General features: G+C 41.9%; 1 protein-coding gene across 12 annotated transcripts in view; it reads right to left on the reverse strand.

The window, feature by feature from the left end:
* The window catches only part of DTNA (dystrobrevin alpha), a 352112-nt gene that overhangs the window by 53042 nt on the left and 286263 nt on the right, over positions 1-12807 (reverse strand). For 11 of the 12 annotated variants that reach the window (XM_084780878.1, XM_084780875.1, XM_084780876.1 and 8 more), the window contains 3 exons: positions 10657-10823; positions 8599-8723; positions 3498-3581 (listed from right to left, as the gene is read on the reverse strand). In XM_084780878.1, the coding sequence (XP_084637004.1) occupies positions 3498-3581; positions 8599-8723; positions 10657-10823 (376 nt within the window). Of the gene's footprint in view, positions 1-1957; positions 2206-3497; positions 3582-8598; positions 8724-10656; positions 10824-12807 lie in introns of those variants that run through there. The other variant, XM_084780874.1, reaches the window with a different exon arrangement.

Genomic DNA, 12807 nt, shown 5'->3' on the forward strand with positions numbered 1-12807 from the left:
ACAGGAACTGCAGGGCTTCATGCAGTGACAGTAATAAAAAAAAACGGAAAATGGGAAAAAGTACATTAGATTGTATTCAGAACACTATATAATTTATACAAACAATTTTGTAATATTTAAAGAAGGAGAAGAACTAGCTAGATACCATATATAATAGCCAATGTAGCTATTTTTGTGAATATTACCCCTTTAGAAGTTATGACTATGGAAATGCTTGTGAAATCTTTAAATCATGCTCTTAATATTGAAAGCAAAAGACACCAGCCATTCGTAATTTTAAGTGGCTAGGGAAGAAGATGGGCCGTAATTAAAGCTGCTTATTTAACATGGGAAAGAGGTAGATTAGTCTTGCTTACACAATAAGCAGGGGATTTGGGCAGATACTTAAGATTTTGCAGAGAAGGCAGGATGCCAAGAGAGATAGCTGACATTATGAATTAATACACTGTGAACAGCCAAGAGGAGAAAGGGATTTTGAGCCTGGCTCTGTGGTCAGTCTTTGTTGGCTGTCTTTGCAATGGTGCTGCTGTACCATCTCTCATAAGCTTAGCCAACACTGCTGGCCTGTCATGCTCTTCTGTTGATGATAGACTTTCACTGATACAACCACGCTTTCATGTGAATTTACAAGAAAACAATCCGGGTTTAGGGATGTCATTTATGGTCGGGAAAATGAATGAGGTGAACTGGTCTATGAATTTGTTGTTGTCTGACCCACTTCCTACCAATTGCTAACTGGCATTGAGTATAGATTTGCTCATATGACACACAGATGAGCCTTTAGAATTCCCAGGACTTGAAGAATTCCATCTTCCTTTTGGCTAATGGGAAAGTGAATTGAGTATCTAGCTGGAAAGGGATGTAAGAACAGGGAGATGCAACAGACGGTGGTGGGACCAGAGCTCCACACTTGTAAATCTGCATGAGGTGGATCATTAGAATGCGAAAGGACTTCAAAGACCCTTCCTAGTGCCTTCTGAAGATCAAAGTGCCAGGCTTGTAAAGGACCAGAGGAGGTGACGCCAGTGGTCTTTAGCGAGGCTCTTGCTGTGACGATTCCAGCTTGCCCTTGGCCTGACTCATCATTCTCAGATAGCTAAGATGCTTAAGTCACATTACAAGTGACTGACAGCACAGGCCGAATAAAACAGATGTGTAAGTTTCCCCTCAAGCTGACTGGGACTAACTACAAAGGGGCCACTGCGATGTGATGCAAATGGGGCTCAAGTTGTAGGTCATGTTTTACTAATCTGGCTCTAGCTATAGAAGGAAGGGGGCCTTTCACGTATGCCTCTGGCATGATGTAGTTGCACGTTGCACCAACTTTAGTGTGTGTTGTGGTAACGAAAGCGGAAGCTAGTCATTGACAGCAGCACGAAGCGGGAGAAATGAAGCCTCAGCAGTGGGAAACTGGCTCCAAAATCACCTCTCCGGTGGGAACCAGATGATCTTTCTTTGACAAGAAAGTAGCCCTGGCTCAATGGCATCGAAATGCTGTGAGCCCTTTAGTAGCACTAAGGTCTAGCTGGAGGCCCTTGTTCATCCAGTGATGGACCACTCCTCAAGGATCCTTAATTCACAGGTCTTAGGAATCACCCCTACTCCCTGGCAATGCAGGCGCCTCCTACTATCACAAGGCTGTGCAAGTTATACAATATAATGAGAACAAAGAGGAAGAGCTGAGAAACAGTCCAGCCTTCTCTTGAAGACCCACTGTCTCCACTACAAGACTAAGGATTTTCATACTGAGGTGGAAACAGCAGCCTCCTAGCAACCTGTTTAAAGACTCAGAATGGGCCTACGGACCATGCCCAAAAGGTTAAGCTGTTTGCATACAGCTTTCTGGGTGAGTGCTTAGCCACAGGGCTGGATGCTATTAACTGCTCAAGGGACCTGAGGCGGGCAGGCAATGAAACCTCCCATGGACAGAGCGAGGCCCACTCAGAGAGAATAGACGTTCAGTGTACACAGCTTTATTGAGCAACACCCTAAAACCAGAAGCTGAAGTCCAGTGTCGGCAGTGAGAAGAGCCACAAGTTTTTATACAAATCTGTGGTTCACAGGAAGTAGGATGGGAAGAAAGGGAAGCGACCGCATTCTAGGTTAATAAAGGAGGCAGAAAAGCGCAAAGTATTTAGGGATATTTTTAGGGAACAGGAAGTCATGTTATCCATCTAGACGCATCCACCATAAGCGCCGTCCGAGCTGAAATGATATAAAACGACCTTCGGTAAGGATGGGGTCTGCCTCGGTGTGGCGTTTGCAGAATGCAGCACTTCCTAAAATTCACAGCATCGTTCTAGGAAGCGCATCAAGTCTTCCCTAGAGGGACACCCAGGCCTGTGTCTCCTACTGACCACATGATTTCCTTCAGGAAAGATGGATTTATGTGTGGGTGGTTCTCAGCAGAGATGGCCGTGAGAAGTGATGGAATGCCTAAATGTCATTTTTTTTTTTTTTGCTGTGCATGTTCAGTGGTATAAAGGTCTCATTGTTTATTTCAGATTTAACTTAGATATTGAAAACACCATGGAGAAACACATTCTCCTTGTTCTGCTTATGATATTTAAGGGGAACTTTTCCACCCCAGGCTCCCGCCGATGGGGATGCAAGAGGAAGAATTCAAAATGCAGTTGATAAGTTTTTCTCACTTAGACCCTCTGTAGAGTGAACCAGAACATTGTGCAGTGACCTTGGCACCTGCTCAGCCTCTCAGGGAAAAGGAGGATTGTGCTGCAAGGCAGTTGGCGTCTGATGGCCAATCTTTTGGTTGTTTCCCTACCTTTCTCCCTGCTTTCCTGTGAGACTCTCGATGTGTTCACCAAATAACTTACTGCTGTTGATTTGTGATGTTTCATAAAATGGGCCCTGTGTGCTCCTATACTAACCCTCAAAGGGGTGCATGGGTTTCCTGTTCCTTGAACACACAGGGTGGACTTCGTTAAAAAAAAGGATGAGACACAAAACCACACCTTTGAACACTTCTTGATAGTACCCGTGCAATTATGTATATGGAAACGGTATTCTAGGTTTGGCCTTTAGCCCTGGCCACAGGAACTGCAGAGGTGACCCGGAAGAACACGCGCTCACATCTGCAGTCTTAGATAATGAGTTATTTCAGACTGTTTGTCATAATACACCACTGCGCATGTAACTCCAACGCCTTGCTTCCCCAGGTCATTGGATGATTTGCTCAGTAAGACAGAAATCATATGTAAAACTGCTACAATTGAACTGTACCCCAAATTCTTACCCTGGGGGAGGATATAACGCAGATTTCCAGAACGTACATAAGCCTCCAGAACCAACCCAGACCTCCATATGTCCATATGAGAAAAACTGAGAACAAGTAATGGGCATTTACAAGCTTGTTTCCAATAATAACAATAATGCTCTGCGTTTGGTCTCCAGTAGGATATTTTTTTCTTCTTCTCACCAATAGCATCAAGTTTATTTAGGAAGGAGAGGCTTATTTACTGGCAGCGTTGCGGACTCACCTCCTGGTGATGAAGGGACTTCCTGAGGAGGGAACAGAGTGCGAGAAGAGTGTGTCGTTCATGCTGGTCACAGGTCTCGGAGGCCTGAAACAGAGCGCAACACGTGTGAAAAGCTAAGGCAAAGTTACAGACGAGAGCTTCCCGTCGTCCACGGAGAAAAGGTACAAGAGTCAGAATTGCTTCTAGAACAAGATCCGCCAATAATATCTAAACGCCAATGGAGTCACTTTAATGGCAGCTTACAGACACAGGTCCTCCACAGCGCAGAGGGTTAGCTAAACTGAAGGGAGCTATTAGGAGACATGGGAGTAATGAGGGCTGGCCTCTGTGCGCATGCGCAATGTCGCAGCACCAGGAGTCCCGTTCAGGCTCGCTGGCTGACCACGTGGAAGGGTATGTGCGGGCTGTCAACCGTTCTGTAGGTTTTATTGTATTCATAACAAGGGTGAGGGAAAATAGGGACCAATGCGCCTCACTACTGCCCACAGCAAGTGTACTGGGTCTGTCTTCCTCTGTTTTATTTCCATTTCATCTTATCACGTATGTCCCACATCAGATAAAACCATAGAGCCCAGGTCCCTATCTCATCCCCTAGACATTTTTGGGGGTATTATTTTAGGTTAATGTTAGATCTTGAATAATAATTTAGAGCTCAGAAGATATAGGACCTACTTGGCCATCATTCATAGTGAGAGGGAACATTTATTTACTTGGCCCACTGAGCTGGTATTTTTTTACCTATTGAGTCACACAGCCTCGACTAGCCACACACTAGCCTTGATATGTTGCTGAGGATGACCTTGACATTCTGACCTTCCCACCTTTGCCTCCTGGATAGCGGGGATCACACGTTTGCCATGAAGCTGGGTTTATGTGGTGCCGAGAACCCAACTCAGGGCTGTGAGTATGCTAGGCAAGCATTCTACTTGGAAAGAGGAACGTTTAGTTTTTACCATAATCCTACATTTTAAATGGACAATGTAGAGTATTTGAGAGATGACACATTAGTTGCAGTAGTCTAAGAGAGCCGATTAACAGTTAGTTAATGTAAATGCCTTCCATTAACCCAAGTTGGATTTGGATGTTTGCTTTTTACAACAACGTGTGGACTTGTTCATCTTGTGTGGTGTGAAGTACTGCAGGTCTTTAAAATAGCAGCCCTGCCTGTGAAAATTCATCGAAGCCTCTTCCTGGTATCAGTAGCTGCACGACATTCTAAGGTTTTGTGTGTCACCTTACTTCTTGGATGAGGACACAAAATTCACAATGTCATCCACCCTGGGCTTCAGAAAGCAATCTCAGAGCTCAGATACTTACCTAGGATGCACCTTTGTGACAAGGGAGCAACACAAAAGTAGTTAAAACCAATTGGGCTTTAACGTAAACAACTTAATTTTATAGGCAGGATGATCAGTGCATCCAGATGCCCTTTAATTAGGAAGGTGGGCACAGTGAGTCTTAAACCAGCACTTGGGATGAAGTATGTTCATTGTAGCTTTTTAAAAAGTAGAAGTTGGCCCCACACTTCTTGTTTTGTTATGACAGCTGAAAAACAAAACCCATTTCCGTTTTGCTCTAGATCTAGGAGATGGAAAACAAATGGATTGAGAATGCTTTTTAATTAGCCTGGCCAGTTTTCTTTATTGAAACTGGTCACCACAAAACTAAAAATGAGGTTTATTAGCAAATTGTTTCATGGTTAAGTAAGGGTCACCAATCAATACATTGAACTTGGAGCAGAAAATGGCAGCTTTGAAAGTGATAAAAGTTCCTGCCTCCCGCCATCACCCAATGACAAGTTACTTTCCTTGGCACAGGCACCACGTGGGAGGTGGTAAGTGTGCTTATTCTTGCTAAAGTGAAAGAGCCCCACATGAACAGTGAGTCTCAGAAGCAACACACAAAGAATTTTTTTCTTTCTATAAATCTTAGCCGGGAAATTATAAAAATCTAACACTGACAGCCTCCTTATAACCGCAAAGGTTCCACTCAAGGCAGGACAGGTTTTAAACTAGCCTTATGTGGCTCACTTGTTTTCCGTCTCATAACTACTTAGCATTATGACTGTAAATTAGTGGAAGTGTGAGTGGGGGTGTTAATCACTTACCAAGTGTCACTTTTGGCAGCAAGGAAGTGGAACAGAATAGACAGTGTTAATCATGGCAACATTTATAAGCAATGCCATAGTCAAGCACACACGAGTAATACAAAAATGCCACCGCCTGCCCACTTCTGTTTAGGAACCGATTCATGACTGGCAGTATTGTTTGCTGGCAGTATATGTACATAAAATCCCCTGGCTCCTGAAGGCAATAGCATTTTCTTTGTCATGTTTCATTTCAATATGCAAATGTGCTTGTGCTTGTATTTAAGTTAGTACTACCACAGCCTGATTTGTTGTTGTTGTTGTTGTTGTTGTTGTTGTTGTTGTTGTTGTTTTTGAGACAGGGTCTCACTATGTAACCCTGGCTGGCCTGGAATTTGCTAAGTAGTCCAGGTTGGTCTCCAACTCACAGAGATCTACCCACCACTGCCTCTTGAGTGCTGAGGCTGAAGGTGGGTGCTAGCCCACCTGGCTGTTTAAAAGTTCTAGTGAGTTAGTCTCTCTTTACTCTCTCTCAGGCTTCTTGTGAAATGTTTAATTGGCTACACAGTCTTACCAACATCATATTTTTTCGTTTGCGTTTTCCATAGTTAAAAGTCGGACCTTTAAAAAGTCCTAATGAAAATATTTTCTAATTAATTTATTATGTATAGTTAAGTATATGCCATGTGTTTTTGCCTCAGTTTATACTTACGGACCTTAGAATGACTTTTCTCTGCTCACGACTCTATACACTTTTTGGAAAAGTAATATCAAGTTTTAACACAAGCACAGCAAGACATGCCTTGAAGACAACAGTATTACATTCCAGTGCATGGGCTTCCTAACACAGACGTGGTCCATGCCACACCAGGATGTGTAATTATCTTTTTGTAAATATTCACTTTACGTGATTTTTCCCCTAAATAGTAACTTTGAGGAATTGATAGTAATTTACAAATTAACATACATTCATACTAACAAATAACAAATGCTTTTTTTTCTGAGTTTTCGCTCTAATTCTCAATGCTTCGACCTCTTGGACACACAGTGCATGACACAACGTGCCCGCTCATATTCCTCCCGCTGTCACCTCTTCCCTGCCTCTGTCTGTTTGCTTACTTTGTGCACTGGATACTTCTATACTGGCAGATGAATATGCACACATGTCCAAACAATGAAAAGATGTGGCTTATACCACAATCAATAAAGCGATTCGTAAATTATTTCAGGATGGTCTTTTCTAGAAAATAAAAATGTTTAAAAACCATACTATTTGTTTTTGTGCTATGGCCACAGTCCTCTTTATGTTCTTTAAAAAGATATTTTATTAATTTTTTATTTTCTGTGTATGAGTATTTGCCTACATGTATGTAAGTATGCCACATGCATGCCTGATGCCAGGGGAGGCCAGAGGTGAGAACTGGGCCCTGAAACTGGAGTTAGTTCTAGATAATTGTGAGCTGCTGGGTAGGTGCTGGGAGCCAAACTTGTCCTCTCAAGAGCAGTCAGTGCTCTTAACTACTGAGTCGTCTCTCCAGCCTTTTCTGTTTTAAGCCATATTTGGAAACAACACATTAAAAGCGTTAAGTGCGCAGCGAGGTATTAGCGTTTGGTAGTTATTAAAGTGTTCCTTCTCGTATTTTCAGTGTATTGTGCTTGATAAAAGACTTGTGATGAAAGAACCTGCTACTAACTGTCATACATTTCTTAAAGCACATTAAAATATATGTGCGTACATACAGACACATATATACACATATACACATGTGTACACACATATACACATGCACACACATACATAGATACACAGATGCATACACACATACACATATACATATATGCACATGCATACACACATATCCCACATGCACATATGCACAAATACACACATGGATATGCACATACCCACAATACACACATATGTCCATGCACATATATGTATACACATACACACTAATACATACGTGAATACACATATACATACATATTCACACACATGTACACACATGTATATGTGCACAAATACATTCACACAGATACACACAGACATATACACAGACACACATGCACACAGACATACACATACAGACATACACACAGACATACACAGACACACACACAGATACACAGACACAGAGACACATACACACATACACACACACACACACACACACACACACACACACACACACACACACACAATCCAACTGCTGTGTGTATAAGGCCCTAGATGGGTAAGTTCAGTGAGGCTCACTGTGACTCAGTTTTCTGTGGCAGCACCCTCACTCTGCTGTACTGCAATGCTCTCAGGACCAGGCCTTGCACTCACTCTGCCCAGCAGCATGGAGGTGAGAGCAGCAAGTGGAAAGTGAGCCTTGGCAGAGCTCACACAGCACAGACTCGCTCCACCTGTGGTCCTTCATGAGCAACTCGGATGTTGTGTCTCCTTGGTGATGCCAAGGACAAGAGCAGACTTTAGCCCAGCGGCTCCTGTGTGGTAATCACTAGAATGTGTCCCCTTGGGATAGTTCTCAGGTTTATGTACTCTTGATTTATTTATTGGAGCCTGATTTTTAAAAAACGTTTAAAAATGATTTAGCCACATTATACAGAGTGGGTTTTACATTGGTTTTGTGGGTGTTTGGCCTATGCTGGCATTATATTGCTTTTATACTTAAAAATATATTAAGCGTGTGTGTGTGTGTGTGTGTGTGTGTGTGTTGAAAACAGAAGGGGAAATTTTTGGGGTGAAGGGACCAGCAACAAAGGCAAACAGGTACAGGGGAAGGTCTTGGGGGATGAATAAGAACAAAGTGTACTGATATATATATATATATATGTCACATATATATATGTGAAAAAGTTTAAATTGAGACTCATTTCTTTGTATACTAATCAAAAAGACTGAATAAACCTTGGTCCCTGACAAATGATTTGAAATTGTCTTGGTATGAGTGCTCCAGACACGTGTGAGTGAAAGAAATCACATCTCAGTCTGGGGCCAGAGATACTCACACGATATGAGCCAAGTTGAGTGGCTTTTCGGGCTGATCTGGGAACATGGGGTGCAAAGGCTCACGGCTTGAAGCACAGCTCAGGGACTTGCTTAGTGCATTCGTTAGCTTCTTAGCAGGCGATTTCTAGAAAGAACAACATGACATCCTTGATCATATACCTTATCAGATGAGTTTAACATTTTTACTAATAGTTGCGTATGCGTTCACTCATTTCTTGATTGATTCATTTCTTGAATGATTCTGCTTGGAGCACCTGCCCTCTCAGTGAGAGGAAGCTGGGCAGAGGCCGTGACTGCATGCTGGAGCAAAGTCCTGCAGATGCTATGCTGAGTGGAAGCAGCCCCTCTGCGGCGGGAAATGTGTTGAGGTTTAGGGGACCACTCAAACCATCTCAGAAAATCTTCGGGGATGGGAGGACTAACAACTGTAAAGGGAGGAAGATGATAAGAAGCCTTTCTAGACAGGAAAGTAGGAGGCATCCAGATTCCCAGTGGGTAGGCAGATGTTCGCTCCTGTCTCCTCAGGAAGTCACACAAGATGTATGACTATAAAGATGGTTAGCAAGTTACTATTTTAAAAAATATTTTATTAATTTATTCATATCACATCTCCATTGTTAGCCCATCCTTTGTATCCTCCCATTCCTTTCTCCTTGACACTTTCCCCTCCCCTATGTCTGTGACTGAGGGGGACCTTCACCCCCTGTATATGCTCATAGGGTATCAAGTCTCTTCTTGGTAAGTTGCTATCCTTCTTCTGAGTACCACCAGGCCTTCCCATCAAGGGGAGGTTGTAAAAAATGCGGCACCAGAGTTCGAGTCAAAGTCTCCACCGTTGAGTGGAGAGCGGGGACTGACTTTCGCAAGTTACTCTTTACATAGAGCCTACGAGGTATGTTTGAAGGTAATGACACGTACAACTTTGCATTCCTGCGATTGAACTATTTTAAGTAGCTCAAGTGGCTTTAGCTGATGATACAGCCAACAGCAACCAATCCCGACCCAAACCAACAAACACAGGCGACTGAGTGAGAACTGAACTTAGTTGAGGTAGATCAGAAAAAAGGGAGCCGCACAATCAGTGACCACACCAGTGTTATTCCTCTGCAGACCAGGTGCCACAGGCTACTGCCACTTGGACACTCACAGGTCACTTTTACTAACAACTAACTACACATACTAAGAAAAGATGACTTTAAAACTATATATTTCCCTCTCCTTCTGTAAAATATCTGAAATTGCACCACTGTTGTTAAGCACACGTTCTCATACTCCTGTTTAGTCATCCAGCTGAAAGAGATTAGGGATCTTAGGAAATTCTTTCTTTCTACCTATCTATCTATCTATCTATCTATCTATCTTTTTTCTTTCTAATTTGCATAGAAACAAAGCAATGTGAAACTTAGCAAAATGCACACTTTATAGTAAAATAAGACTAACCCAAGGCTGCCAGCCTTTCTGTTGATTAGATTAGAGCTGACCTGTCCATATCCTGAGAAGAACCATGATTTGGTTCTTTCAGTATTTTAAGTCTCAGATACAAATGGTAAGAGATTCGAGGAAGATGAGCAATGGCTGTCCTGGTAGGTTTGTTTATTTGTTTAAAAAATCAACTCGGCACAAGTCAAGGTCCTCTGGGAAGAAGGAACCACAACTGAGGAAATGCCGCCATCAAATCTAACTACTGACAAGTCAGTGGAGGGTTTTCCTGGTTAATGATTGCTGTGGGAGGGTCCAGCCCTCTGTGGAGAATGCCACCTTGGGGAGGTAGGTGGTCCTGGGTGTTATAGGAAAAGCAAGCCATGAGAGCAAGCCAATAAACAAGGTTCCTCCACAGCCTCTGCTTCTGCTGCTGCCTCTAGGTTCCTATTGGAGTTCGTGCCCTGATGTCCCTCAGTGATGAATTGTCACCTGGGAGTTCCTCCCATGAGCTACTTTTTGTTTTGATCTTTATCACAGCAACAGAGAAGACACCTCACCAATACTCCACGCTTTAACGTTCCTTTTCATGCTGGGTAACACACGCCCAACATTAAACACAGCTGGCCCTCACTTACCCATGATGTATACTCTTTCATTTGGTGCTGGTTGCTATGGGAACCTCCTGCGTGGCCCCTCCAGAAGCAGTCCTGGCAAAGCTGGTAGTTGTGACACTGTTGGCATCGGTAGCGAAAGCCCATCATGCTTTCACTGTGGCAGTAGGAACACTCGACAGGATGGAAGACTAGGGGGGGAAAAAATAAAACTAGGAAAAGTGTAAACTAGACTAAAGAAAAACACCACCTACAAGGAATTCTCTTCTTCAGCGGTGCACTTTGCTGACTTCAGACTGTGATCAATTTAGACTGAGAGCAGTGTTTCCTGGAACTGTACTTTCCAAGCATGTGCGTGTGTGTATGTGGGGGTGGGGCGAGGGGTAGGTATAAAGTGGGGTGAAAAATGAGTGTCCTTTGGCAACACAAATCTCCGAAATGCCTTTTGCTCTTTTGACCCCTATTTCTTATGTCATAAGAATGTAAATTACCCAAACTGACTAGTCCTTCCCCCACATCATTCCCTGGACGCCAGCAGAGGTCGTGAGGACAGGGAAGCATAATGGATGAACGCAGTTAAGTACCCAATAGGCAGGGGCAAATGTTAATGTGATAGAAAATGGGAGAAAGAAAAAAAGAAATTAAATGGGGGAATAGAAAAACTAGATGAGAGAACTGAGTTCCTTGAAAAAATAGAATAGCTAATGGGCTTATTTAATAAGTGACATTGCCTTTATCTAATGTACGCTCTCTCTCTCTCTCTCTCTCTCTCTCTCTCTCTCTCTCTCTGTCTCTCTCTCTCTCTTTTCTGAGGAAGAAAAATAGGTCTCTAAAAGATGAACAAATTATTTGAACACAGTTCTGACTTTGTCTGTTTGAGAGACACTTTACTTGTTTTACAAGGAAATGTGACCTGCCAAGATGAACAAGTAACATCTTTGAGACTTAAAGTTGATTTTAAATCAAATCTAAATTGTCTTCAAGCTGTGGGTAAAAAATACTGAAACAGTAGCAGCAGCAGCAGCAGCAGCAGCAACAACAACAACAACAACAACAACAACAACAGCATTCTTTTTTTGTGTTTATAAATTACTATCTGACTAATTGGGCAAGACAAGTAATACAGATGACAATAAGTGATGATAAAAAGTAAAATGCAGAAAAAAACAGTAAAATGCGAGAAAAGGACACAATGTCTTCTGTGTGTACTGCTGTTTAAAGACTATCCACAGCCCCTCTTCTGGCTCCTGAGAAAGCTAAGGGTGTGAGGTGAGTCTGGGGAACTGCTCTGGACAGGAGCCTAAGAAACAACTCCAGGAACAGGAAATGCTGATGTCAGAACTGAAATCACAGCTTATGACTGGCACAGGACTCCTTTGGGAATGCTGCCCAGATTCTGCACCCCTCTGTCCCACAGCAGGCATTTCCTGGCTCTTGCATATGTGTGACTCTTAGTAATTGCAAAGGAATTAGTAAGTTTATTCTTTAAATTTTCTCCCAAAGCAAAACAGAGTAAACTTTGAGAGACAACAGTCAGACGGTGAAAATTCCAAACGAGAATTTAAAATGAAGCCAACTTGATCTCCAGTACATTAAGGCAATGCATAGACATGGAATAGGTTATTTTCTCTTCAAATTGGAGAAAATTTTACAGTTTGACAAACCTACAAATATTAAATAGAGGCTCTAGTCTGTTCTATGTTAAATTTCCTTAAACCCTGTCCCATTTAAATGTGGACATATCAATGGTAAACATGTCTTATATTAGAAACCTTTGCTATTTTTGAAAAGAAACAAGCAGTGAAATTTATACTTTTCTTATATTCAACTAAGTAATATTACTTCAATATTAGTTCAATTACTTAGTGGACACTTAGAACATTTAATAGATGCCTTAAAGCGAGCAAGTTGCTGTCATTTTCTGTTTTCACTTATTTCTTTGCCATTTCTTTCACCTATTCCTGGCTGATTGCTTGGAAAAAAATGATTAATGTCATAAATGCCAACATGAGAAATTCACCTCTAAAACAAAATATCCTTTACTGAGATCTTAATATTGAACACAGGTAGTTTGTAATTGAGTCTACAATGAATTACTATTAATAATAATAATAATAATAATAATAATAATAATATTATTATTATTATTATTATTATTATTATTATTTTTTCTAA

The sequence above is a fragment of the Acomys minous genome (assembly GCF_964271855.1).
Source record: "Acomys minous genome assembly, chromosome: 4".
Classification (NCBI taxonomy): domain Eukaryota; kingdom Metazoa; phylum Chordata; class Mammalia; order Rodentia; family Muridae; genus Acomys; species Acomys minous.